This window comes from Falco naumanni, chromosome 9 (assembly GCF_017639655.2).
Source record: "Falco naumanni isolate bFalNau1 chromosome 9, bFalNau1.pat, whole genome shotgun sequence".
Classification (NCBI taxonomy): domain Eukaryota; kingdom Metazoa; phylum Chordata; class Aves; order Falconiformes; family Falconidae; genus Falco; species Falco naumanni.
In genome coordinates this window covers 26,776,577-26,789,188 of record NC_054062.1, presented here as the reverse complement: position 1 = coordinate 26,789,188, position 12,612 = coordinate 26,776,577, and the positions used below count along the sequence as shown (strand labels likewise).

The 12,612-nt window shown below is 34.4% G+C and overlaps 1 protein-coding gene across 5 annotated transcripts in view; it reads left to right on the top strand.

Moving 5' to 3' along the window:
• Positions 1-12,612, top strand: part of CPEB3 (cytoplasmic polyadenylation element binding protein 3) — an 85,246-nt gene that overhangs the window by 36,545 nt on the left and 36,089 nt on the right. For 3 of the 5 annotated variants that reach the window (XM_040607055.1, XM_040607054.1, XM_040607057.1), the window contains exons 4-5: positions 1,247-1,303; positions 12,028-12,051. In XM_040607055.1, coding sequence (XP_040462989.1) covers positions 1,247-1,303; positions 12,028-12,051 — 81 coding nt within the window. The remainder of the gene's footprint in view (positions 1-1,246; positions 1,304-12,027; positions 12,052-12,612) is intronic. The other 2 variants (XM_040607058.1, XM_040607056.1) reach the window with 1 other exon arrangement.

The window sequence follows — 12,612 nt, the reverse complement described above, 5'->3', positions numbered from 1 at the left end:
TCAAAGCATAGTTGTTAAAACTTGGTTTTGCAGAAGTACAGCAACTTAATGGTTATATTGGCTCTTCAGTATAGTAAGTAGGTCTTGAGCACCCATATTTGAGTGCCTATGTAGTGAAGAAATGTAAACTGCTTGCTTCCTTTGCTCCCGAATTTAACCACAAATCTGGAGAAACGGAGAGCATATGAAGTGGATTACAACACTTATAAGTAACTTGTTACTTAAATGAAATAAAAGTTTTATGTGGCTATAATGATCCTTTTATATATTTTTCCAAATGAGGACTAATACCAATTACAGCTTTTAAACTGTTTCAGGGTTTTAATTAAGAAAGTCCTGTTACACAGTTTCTTCAGAGTAAGTTTTTAATACTTCAGCTCGGTTAAATACTGTCTAAAATGAATCTTAACAGTAGCAGAGTTGGCTCGTTTCTTGCTTGGATGGTAAAAGTGGACTGAGTCTCCTTTGAAACAAAGTAACCATCTAAATTGGTTCCCACTTCCAGTTCCTGTAGTCATCAAAGATCTTAAGCCAAGCTTTCAAGTGTTAAATCTCACCTGAGAAAACTGGTACTATTTTGTATTTCTCTAGCTTCCTGGAAACTGGCACTAGCAGAGTTCATTTGAATTTCATGGTGAACCTTCTGTATATGATGGCTCTGTATTATGGGTCAAGAATAAATATTTCCCAAAGTATATATGAAAGTACTCCATGAGAATAGCACTCCCTCCAACCTAGTGTCCTGTCTCAAGTAGTAAGCCATAGCAGGTTTTTTAGGGAAGAATACAAAACCGGGGTAAGCACTCTTCTCTCCAGCAATTAACTTGAGAGCTTCTGGTGTCACAGGTAGTATGGAAAACAGTGATTTATTTTTACCAGTTCAGTGGAGTTTTTATAATGCTGTACCTGTTACTTGAAGCTAACTATAAGTGGCATAACTGCAAGGTTGAACTTTGAGGCCTTATTTTGAAAGGGTAAAAGTAATATTTTCCTACTACAAAGGGAAGGGATGTATTCAAAGATAATTATTTAATTGTTTGTTTTGTGATTTTCAGTATTTTAAATACATAACACTGACGTACTATGGAGTTAAATATTGTAAATATGTATTCTTGGGAAGTTGTCTTCAGTAGGTTGAAGATTTGGCTACCCTGAATGTTCATTCACTTTAGCAATTTTTCATATTAATGAATTTAATTCAGTTTTGAAATAAAAACATTAAAAATAGCTTTTATTTACATTGCAGGGCGTATGGGAATAAACTTCCATCATCCAGGAACAGACAATATTATGGCTCTTAACAGTAAGTAGTTAATATCTAGTGACTAATATTGTCATGTTATTATTTCTTACATTTGTTGTGTACATAACTGTACAGTTAGACATAAATGTGTAATAATAATATTTGCATAGAAGTTGTTGCACCCTCTTTTCATAAATTGTTCATCTCTAATTTTATTGGTAGAATTGGTGATTCTTTATATTAGCTTTAGAATAGCTTTGTGTGTTCCACTGAAAGCTTCATGATGCCTTGGTGTTTCCTTTTTTGTAGGTGTGTATGTGTGTTAAATCTGTAATTTCTAATATCTTTCCAGACATATTTCTTCTTGTTGGGATAAGTTGTTAGAAGTTTTGCATACAATTACATTGACTGATAGAGTTTGTTGGTTTCCCGAAAACATAACGTAGACAGGACTGGAGAGAATGTTTGGACATCTAAATAATGAAGAAAAAGTGTGGGGCTGAACTTCACTGAAAGATTATTGCTTTTGTTTGTGTTGAAAAATAAAAATTAAAAAAAGATCTAGTCATGAACATTTCTATTCAGAAAATGGATCTGGATGCTCTAGAGAGAGCCTTGTGTTGGGGGTGTGTGGTGGTGGAGAATAGGGTGTTAGACACCACCAGAATAATGTAAAACTGAACTATGCAAATCAACGTATAGTTTTTGCCCATCTAATCTGAAGAACTATTTTGAAATGTCTTGTTTTGCTTACAATGTGTTATTAGAGGTGTTAGGATTAATTTACTGAGTCCCCTCTCAAATTGTTTTGCCTTTGCACAGTTTGTTATACTGTGTATAGTTGAAAACTGCAGGTTTTTGTGTAGTACCAAACAGAATTAAAAAATAATTTATAAATGTGAAGAACTGAAACTCTGTAAAAAGATGCAAGAGTTTGACATTTGGCTTTAAATGCCAGCTTTTGGATCTTGTAAGACTTTGCTTGTGCTCTTTTTCTAAGTTTTACACTGTTAATGATGGGGTGATATTTTGCAGAGTTTCTGTTGTCATAGTTAGCATATATACCTCATTTTCTTATGGACACGTGAAATTACAGGAAATAAAGTAATTAACTGGAAGTGCTCCGTTTAATTAAAGACTTTGTTAAAAGAGGAAGCTGTTCATGTGGGTGTGCGTGTGTGTGAATAAGTTCTACACAATACAGCCTGCTGCTATTTGACATGAATTCTGATCTCAGAATGTATTTGTTGTTCTAATGTGAGCATTTCAATAAGCTGATTGTAATAGTAGTATAATCATGGGGAAGGGAGATTATGGCTGAATTTGAGTTACTTTTAAAAATTGACAGTTACTATGGAATATATAGCAGTATTTCTTACAAAGTCTTACAGAGATTTTTTGAAAGACAGGAATGAAATACAAAAAGCTACACTATATTCTGTACTATAGCAAATCAGGGTTGTTTCATTTTGGGACAACTCACTTTTATCCTGTCATTGCCAGATAAACTTAAAAAAGCCCTTGCCTTTTTAATGGAAGTAATATTTCAGAAAATATTTCTTCCTAATTACTTTGCAATTTTCACAGCAGCTATTTAATCTGATTGTTTATTAAAAAAAATAATCCTTTGCAGCTGTAGTCCTGCTGTATGGCTAAAATATTAATGTAGCTAACTGAGAGACCTAAAGAAAATATATTTATGTATTTCCAGTATTTAAAATATTATGGGTTTATTGAAGTATTAACTATTTACAGACTTGCATAAGCCTGGAATCATAAATACACAATTTATGCAAAATAGTAGTGATTGTTCTTTTGAATGGAATTCAGTGCAAATCAAAAGTCTGGGTAAGTTCCCATATATTTCCAGTCTCCTGCATCTCTTCAAGGCCGCACCATTTTTGGCTATTACTAAGAGCCCAGAAGCTAGAATTATTGTACTGTGAAACCTGTTGGGTTTTGCTGTTAAATCTTTGAAGGATTGAGAATAAAAGCAAGTATTCAAGTACATTAAAAATTACATTCTGTGATTTAAATGCTCTTCTGTATGCAGCTAAAATTGAGAAATTTAGGACTATGTAATTCCCATGTGGTTCATTCCCCTTGTCACAGGGAAATAGACTAAGGAAAGTTAGTCCAAGAAGAAATATGCTTTCCTGTGTTGCCATGATTGTGGCTTGGGTTTAAAAAAATAAAATAAGTAAAATAAAATTAAAAATCCCCAAAGGATATTTCATCCCAGGAATTTTTTGAACTATTTGGAGAACTTACGTAACTTTTAGAAATCATGATACTTATAATACCTATATATAATTTTTGTTAAAACCAAACACTGTCTGCTGAATCTGCAAATCCCAACATCATGTTCTATTTATACTCATTGCTACATAAGCATTTCTCTCCTTTCCTGTGAAGACACAGTAATAATCTTTAAGATTTATTACTCAAAGCTCAATTTCTCACTAGCAGTATACGCAGTCTTTTGAAGCTGGAAGACAACGTAGGCTCAGGGCAACAGCAATGTAAAACTTCCCTTCTGCCTACAACATGTGAAGTAAAGTTTTCTGGAGGGTGTTTGTCTCTTTAGCTCCTTCTCATTCTTTATGGCAACACTGTCAACTGTACTTCAGCTGGTGTTCTTATTTACTGATTACAGCCTTTTGAAACTAGGGGTTTTCCCAACAGTCTTCAACATTTACAGACAGTTGTTCAAGGGGATTATTTGGTTTGAGGGAAGGTGCTACTTGCTCAGGGCAAAGTGTAAATAATCATCTCAAAGCACTGAGTTATGAAATAATAAAACTAGTGAGACAGAAGAGATTACTTTCAAAAGCATAATTATTATTAATCTCTTCTTGTTGTTAATGGTGTTATGCTTGCATATATACACAAACTGTTGCACATGTGTATAAACACTTATAGAAGCAGTTGAAGTTTTCTATCAGAATTAGGCTTCTATTGAGGAATGCAATGTTCTTATATTCAGTGAGATCTGAGCATAATCCAAAAGAGCACTTAAACAAAAGGAAAATGCAAATATTTAGATTTGAAATACTGTGCAAAGGGAAAAAGTCATAGCTTTTGTCTATACTATCTATAATTGAAATTTCTCTAGTAGAAGAATTCTTACAAACTTTCATCTACAGCACCTTATTAAATTGATACTGTAATTTCTAGGGGAAATGTGGCATAAATGAACTATTGATTTTATTTACATAAATTCATGTATGAACTTAAAGGGAAACCATCTGTTGATGATATTTTTAGTAGATGTTTGCAGTACCTATTAGAAGTTATGTTTAAGTACTAAGCAAAGTCTGAAAATAATGTGCTTTGCCAAAATTAACTGAAAGGTATCCTCCCTCCCCTTCTCAGGTTAGCGTTCACTCCCCTTTGCAGTCATTCATTTCTGTAGCCATTGCTTCTGTTTGGGGGGACACTGGGAGTTCCCTTGAGTTAAGTTTTCCTTTTTAATCAGCTATAGAAATAGGACTAAATGGTCAGCATGAATACAGTCACCTATGTGCTAGGTAGTGAGCTATCTTTTATGCTGCTTGTGAACTCCAGAAAGCCAAGAACAAACTTCAGTGAGAAAGAAGTATAGCAAGTGGAGAAGGGAGATGGGGAATAAACGAGGGTGTGTGATCTTTCTAATGAAGGACTGAACTGCATTGCTGGGATCCCAAACAAACTTACTTCAGTAAAATTAGTTTAGTCTAAAGGTAGTTAAACCAACAAATGAGAATAAACCCTTTGTGAAATACTGGAATTTTATTTTTCCTAAAGCTCCTCTGTACAGTGACTTTGCACTGCTGTTTGGCTTCAAATGTTCCATCTGCTTCCAATGTTCATTCTTGTCGCATACAAAAATGTGTCATCTGTGAGGTCTGGTACTATTTGGTCTCCATCTGACTGTCTTTTCTTCTTTTCATTAGTGTAATTTAATTCTGTTTGTTCTGAGTAAAATAATCAGAAAAATACATTAAGACAAGAGTTTGGGGCACCTTTTTAGATGTTTGTGTAGAACTTTTGGCTATGTTTTATTAACATAATAATTATGAGAGCAAGTCATCATGCAATGACAGAAAATGTAATGGCAGGAAAACAATTTCATTTTTTATATTCATGTTTCTATTGCTTTTCAAATTGCCTTGTCTCCTTAAGAGCCATTGTACTTAGCTCTTCCTACATTCTGATGTATTGTCTTCAAACACATACAGTGTTTCGATATATCAAAGTTGCTGAAATAGAATTTATATTTAAATCTTTTGCCAGTGCTGTTGGTATACCTTGAAATGAACTGCTACAAATAGATTTATTGAATAATTTTTGTCTTGCAAAATCTTGTGTTGGCAGTTTAATAGCTAATAAAATCTTGGGGGGGTTAGTGATAATAGTCTGGTAAAATGTGTGCAAAATTTCAAGGGCCATCAGTCTCTTCTAATAATAATATTATACCTGCCTATAGGAATTTGCTAAGCTTCTTAACCCAATTGCCCGGTCAGGTTCTAATAGGTTACTAGCGTATTAGCATACAAAGAATAATAGAAAGGAATAAAAGACACTGAGAGAGCTAATAAGGTTTGCAAACTAAACCTAATTTGATCATGAAGAGATCAGTTTATTTAACTGGAGGGAAAAAAATGGATCTTGTGAAGTGTGACATAGCAAAGGCAGCAGGGTTCGTGAGAGTTTCAGAGTGTGCAAACTGTCACTTTACACATAACCTTGTTAAGTTTTTCAGACCCAGCTGTACAAACAGTTCGTATTGATGCTGCCTTGGGGGCTGTGAGGCAGGCTAATCTGACACCTCAAAGTCCCTTCTATACCTGTACAATTTTTTTTTAAAAAAAAGGGGGGGGGGGTGGGGGGGGGAAGCAGGGGAGCAATAAAACATGCTTTTTCTTCTTTCTTCCTTTCAATTTTCTATATTAGCATCTGTGTTTTCTGAGACCTGATTTGGCTGTTACTGAAGGTAGTATCTCTTGTCAGTGACTGCTAAAGTCTTTTTCTAGCAGGGGAAGATTTCTCTAAATCGTCTTCCTTTTAATCCAACATTATAGCTCTTTACTATCTTGTTTGGTTTTTTTTCTACCACTTTTCCTGCCTCATAACCTCACCAATGTGCTTTTCTTTCATCTGTGTGATCCTCTCTATTGTGGGTGAGTGCCATCTGTTTCTGCAGAATTTTAAGAACAAGATTTGCCAGGCTATTCCACAAGCATTATATATGATGCTAGAAGAGATAAGACAGCAATCCAGAATTAGGTTTGGTAGATTGGAAGCAGTATGAAGGAAGTTCCTATCAGCCTGGCTGTTAGAAATGTGAGGTTTATTAATCTTTTCTTTAAAAAAACCCCAAAACTATAAGAAATTAAAATACATAAGCCTTCCCTCCTGCACAGATGCTTGGCTGCTCAGTATGCCTGAGGAAGGAAGATCTGAGATGTTTAAACAATAGTCTTGAGTATCAAATGCAATTTATGTGTTTGACCAAGTGTTTTGAGATCTCATATGTGGGCCTTAACTGCATACAACTTGCATGTAGATTATATTTTCCCAATGATGGGATTCAGTTGTATGTCAGCATATGTTATCAGGGAGATTGTTGTAACACTTGCATTGCTATCATTGGAAAAAAAGTGAGCCAGAAGGGACTGTTGAGGCTAATATCACCAAATTAGTGCAGTGCCCATCTGAACATCCAGTCCATCTATCAGTGGAAATTGAGAATCACCTTTTGAAGCACTCTTAGATGAGCAATAATTTAACTCAATCCCAAACAGCGAATTATTTGGATTATATGTTGTCTTTCAAAGACCTCTCTAAAAAGACTGTAGCTATAGGAAAAAGGGAAGAAAGAGTATTATTTTCGTAAACAAGCTGTTCTGTTGCATTGCTCATCATGAAAAATTATCCCTCAAATCTTAAATGGTGAAACATGATGAAGTATAAATAATTCAAATGCTATCCCTGAAAAAGTGGGATGAGTGTTCAGCAAATAGATTAATACATAGAAAGCTTTCTTTGGGAGCAAATAGATTTATGTGCATATAAAAGTCAGTATAACCATACTATGGCAAGGAACACAAAAATGATAATGAACCAAGTTTAATTCTTTGTTCTCCTAAATGTAATTCTTATTTTCCCCCAAACTTTTAGGCATATGGCTTAGTGGAGTTTTATCTTGTCATCTTCATTTATCAGCTTTCTTCTTACTAGATAAAATCCAGAAATTGTTATTGAAGAAATAGTTTTTTATATGCAGTAAACTCAAGCTGGTTCAAGCACTAGCCTCATCTTTGTATGCAAACTATTCTTGTTAACGTTGACCCCTCTTTTAGTTAGTAAAATTGTTGTATTTATTGTAAACTATGTTTATGTGCATATATTTTTTACATTGATTGCTACAAATTAAGTTACTAAAACTGCTTCTGCTTTAGCTACTGTTTTTCATATACTTCCAACTGTATGAAAATCCACTTTTAGAATAAAATGTTCCTTACCTAGCTCTTTTTTAGTGATTATTTTTAATTTTTTTCTTCTTTTAAATCATACCCCCCCTCCATTTTGACAGTTTGTTATATAACCTTGACCATTCAGACAGAGTAGCACGGACTGACAGAGTGATCAAAGACAAAACTTTTGATTTGTCTTGCTGGAATTGCAACTATGATTTTTACACATGGGTAATTTGAGACAGGTTGGTGAATGGTGGATACTTTTAAAATCATAAAGATGTACATAAATAAAATTTATTTGTATTATAGCAAATGAGTTGGCTGAAATCAACAAAGACAAGAATGTCTCCCAAAGGCACTTACTGGAGAACTCAGTGTTTTACAGCAAGTATTGTTCTGAACTGGTGGCTGCTTCAAGATTACAGATGAGTTTTTCAAGTTAGGAATAAGATTCCTCGTACCTTTATAAATCAAGGAGGTTCCCAATCTTGTCAAATAAATTTTCCTTTAGCCTTTCTAGCTCCAAAATTTCAGATCTGGACATGTTGACTTTTTTTTCCCTAGAGATAATGCTATTTTAAGTCAATGAAGAAATGCATTTAAGATTACCTTGAAATATCTATCTTTGATATTGTGGACACGTTATTGCAGTAATAAGATAAGTACCAACAGTGAAGAAAGAATGTTTTTAAAAATCTCAAAGTACTTCATATTAAGTCTCTATAAAATGTGATAATACAAATAAATGGTGTTATTTCTGTATTTGAAATTAACTGCTTAGATTCACTTTTAGCTATAATACGGAAAGAATGTAGATCTAGTTTGTTTGAGTTAGTTTTGGATTCACAAAATTATTATTTCCTTGAAATGCTATTTGATCTGTATCCAATATGCAGATCCAGTCCCATGTTATAATAAAGCAGTGGGGGAAAAAAATCAGAAAATAAGTTCTTTTTCATCAGTTTCATATAACTTTTTTTTGAGATGCGTCTAAAATTTGAGCATTTCTGTTGAGTGTGTTTTGATTTATTGCAACAATGGGTAATCCTTAACTACAGGCTTTTGAGAATTCCAATTGCATTAGCACTGAATTTACTTAATTTCACTGCAAGATTTAGGGTTTGGAGAGTTTGGTTTGCTTGTTTGTTAAAAGCTTGAGTTCTGTTCTTCAACGTACAGTGTAATGTTTGTAAAAGTACAATTAGCTTCTGGGATGAGGTGAGTTAATAGTTTCAGGGGAGTTATTGGGTAAAAAAGAATGTGTTGTTCCCTTGTATTTGAGTACCTGCAATCTGGGACATAGTGGTTATGTAACTTTCTACCTGTCAGTTAAAGAAAGTTGCAAAGGGATGCAGAAACACTGACACAGTGGTGATGGATTTGGGAGTTACACAACAAATCGGTGCTTGTTTGCAACAATTTCATATTTTATAAGGGAAAACGCACTCATCACTTCTTAAAACAGCTAGGTTTTCATTAATACTGTCATGTTCTATGAGGTACCTAGGGTAGACTCACTTTTGTGCTGAATTTTGAAACATTCGGGAGATGGTTTTCTATATGAAATGACATTCGTATTTGGCAACAAAACCAGTATATAGGAGTAGCTTCACTGATGGTGGGTACAATTTTGGGAGCTCCCAGTCTTTCTTTTGTCCTCTGTTGGAATTGCCTAGGAGAGAAAGTAACTTCAGAAAAACACTGGTAACTTCGTAGTTTCTAATAGTGCAATAATTTTATTATTGGTTCCTAAATGTCTCCATTCAAGAAGAACTTCTAAATGTTTTATTTTCCAAAATACTTAAACCGGAGGTCTTACGAAATTTATGTGATGAACCATTCCTTCTAGTAATTCTGTTGTGCTCTGAACTTTGACTTATTAACAAGACGGGTATTTTTTTATTGACTTGTGTCAAATGACACATTCTTTCTGTGTAAACAACATAATAAAGTGTGTGTTGACATTCTTAAGTTGCCCTGCTGAATAATTGCCAGCTTGTTGGAAAAAGTAACATTTTAATGTAAACACTGCATAAAACAGAGTTCATTTTCAAATTCTTTGTATATATATAATATAATCAACAATGGTGAAACTTCACCTTCTTTGAGTTTTTAAATGTGATGTAAGGTTTTTAAATCAGCGAAAGCTGTCTAGACTGTCTTTCTGTTCAAGTGTATTGTACTATTTTCCCGCTAGAATTTACAGGCAATTGTAAATATACCTTCAGTAAAACTCATTTATGGACATAAAGGCTATGTTTGTGAGGGCATATCTAAGATAAAAGTGATATTATGCAGTGCAGTATAACATAGAAGTGTTATAATACGTGAATGCAATAGGTTATTCTAAAATTTACAGAAGCCTGTGGTAGATTTCTACCATCATGTACTGTTAACCTTGTTCAGAGCCTAAATGTTTACCTTAAGCATATAAAGCTTTATTTTCTTAAAAAGAAGCACAGAAGTCTTTTTCATGTCATACTGAAGTAACACTTTTTTAAATTTAATTTTTAGATTGGTAGACTTCTGTTTGAGAAACCTCTTTCAGCTAAATTACTCTCAAAACATGTTGATAAGCTTTTTTTTTTTTTTTTTTGTGTGTGTGGGCAGTCATCAAGACAAGGACTTGCTACATGAGGTCTGACAATGATTCTTTGCCATTATAATAAGTAATGAAGTATGGTTTTAGCAGTGACTTGAAAGGAGGATTAATTTTATTCTTGCTGCAAAGCCAGCCTCTTGTATTAACTCTCTATCGCACGTTGTGCAAAGAGCAGAGTCTGTTTCAGGGCTTACCAGCTACCTTACTGTGGCTTAATAGTTGTTCACACAAACAGCTTCTGTTGTCTTTATGCTAAACATAAGTTGTGAAGCAGTTCTTCATCATAGCCCTTGAAATTTTTTAATTTCCCTAATGAAGAACTCATATAGTTGCTCTTTTGTGACCTGATTGATGGTGGGAGAAAAAAGACATAGGTGCATGGTGTCCACAACAGTGTTTCTTCAGGGCTTGAAGAAGCAGCTACTTGGGTAGAAGAGAGGTTACTAGTGCCTGTGCTGAAGGAGCTTCAGCCTTGCTGTGCGTAGTCCCTGGAGTCACTCAGAGGTGACAGCCAGGGGACCCATCAGTGGATGAGTAGTTCACAGCTAGCTGCAACTGACCTGTCCTGGAATTTCTGGCCAAAGGAAAGTAGGTAGGGAAAACTGAGGGGTATGGTGGGACACCTTGGGATGTGCGTTTGAAGATGGAAATAGAAAAATGGGAAGAATGGAAGGTTTTATGGTAGAGGACACTGGGGATATAGGAGAAGGGAGTGGAAACTAGATGAAGTGGGCTAAAGGGGATTGTATAGGGAGAGCTGAAGGAATCATGCCTAAAACCTGGCTGTGTGGGGCAGGGCTGGAAGGCATTGTGTTTTGGAAGTAAGAGATGGGTTTGGGAAGGAGGAGTAACATAAACAGTATTGCAGTGAAGAGAGAAAGGAACAAAACAAGGCTCTATTACCTATTGCCTAAGCTCACTTTCTGTTGAAAAACAACCTGACCCCTAGCCTTCCACATTTGATTACCTTGGAAGACCGCAGATACCTTTTGTGACAGATTGAAGTCTTTGTGCAGCAGGCACTGTTTTCCAGATTGTTTTCTGGTATTCTAAAATTTCAGATCAAAAAATGCTGCTTTTTGCATTTCCCATTATATGAAGAAATATGCTTCTGCACTTGTACATTGTGGATTTTGCCATAGATGTATGTCTCATTGAAATGCTGTATAAATTTTGGTAGTTATAAATACGTTTTGTCAATCTGTTTTTATTTGTCTGAACATACTGGCTACTGAGTTTATACTGTTTTGGTAGGATGTTAGTATTTACAAATGGTTAATTATTTAAATTGAAACATAACTGGAAAATATGTTCACAACTAATTAATAAAATGCAAAATGAATTATTTTAATTAGGATTACTGTTGATTGTTTATTGCCTCTTAAAACCATAATCCTAAATTATTATTTTATAGTACTGTAATTCTGATGTGCCTGATTATTTTTTTTAATACCTTTGCTATGTAGAAAACTTGCACAGCAGGTATGTTCCTTTTTTTTTTCTTCTTCTTCTTTTTCCCCCCCCCTCCCCAGTTGTGTCATCTTCAAACTTTTTCTCTTGTCTTGGGTTTTCTGAATTTCATCTTGCACTTTTGTAATGTCTTTTCCTTCTTTATGGGGGGAGGGGAAAAAGAGAAGAGGTGGAAGCTACATTTTCTTTTGCTTTTGGAGCTAAATCTAATGACAGCTATACCGACAATTTTCTTCTGTGTTTACATGCAGCCAGGAGCTATGGGCGGAGAAGAGGTAAAAGTATTTACTAAATGTTTTGTTTGCTGAATAGTGGGAGAAATAAATATTTAGTTTTCTTATGATAAGATGATGTTACCAATTTTAACATTATTTGGTTGATCAATTGCTTCATATAAATCAGTCTTCTTCATTTGCAGAACAACGCTCTCTTAATAGCAGCTTAAAGCAATGATGATCTTGAGATGGTAACTTCAAATGTGTTGCTATTACTAGTGAACTGGAGGATGACTAAATGTAAAGACTTTCATGATGCATATTTATGACTTTAAATGCACAGTGTTAAAAAAAATGATTTTCAGGTTTGGAGTGGTTTGATAAAAGTGCAGTGTATAACTAGTGCATTGAACGTTTCAAAAATAGTTTTTGCTTAGTTGAAACACCTTTCATTGAATATTACACTTGAGTATTACATTGGATTGCCTTAGGTAGAACATTGTGAATACCAATACTAATAACTGCCCTCAACAGTGAATATTGATAATAAAAAAAGATACCACATTTGAGCACATTTTAACTTTATTTAACCATAGGCAACTGTTAAAAAATAAAAGCAGA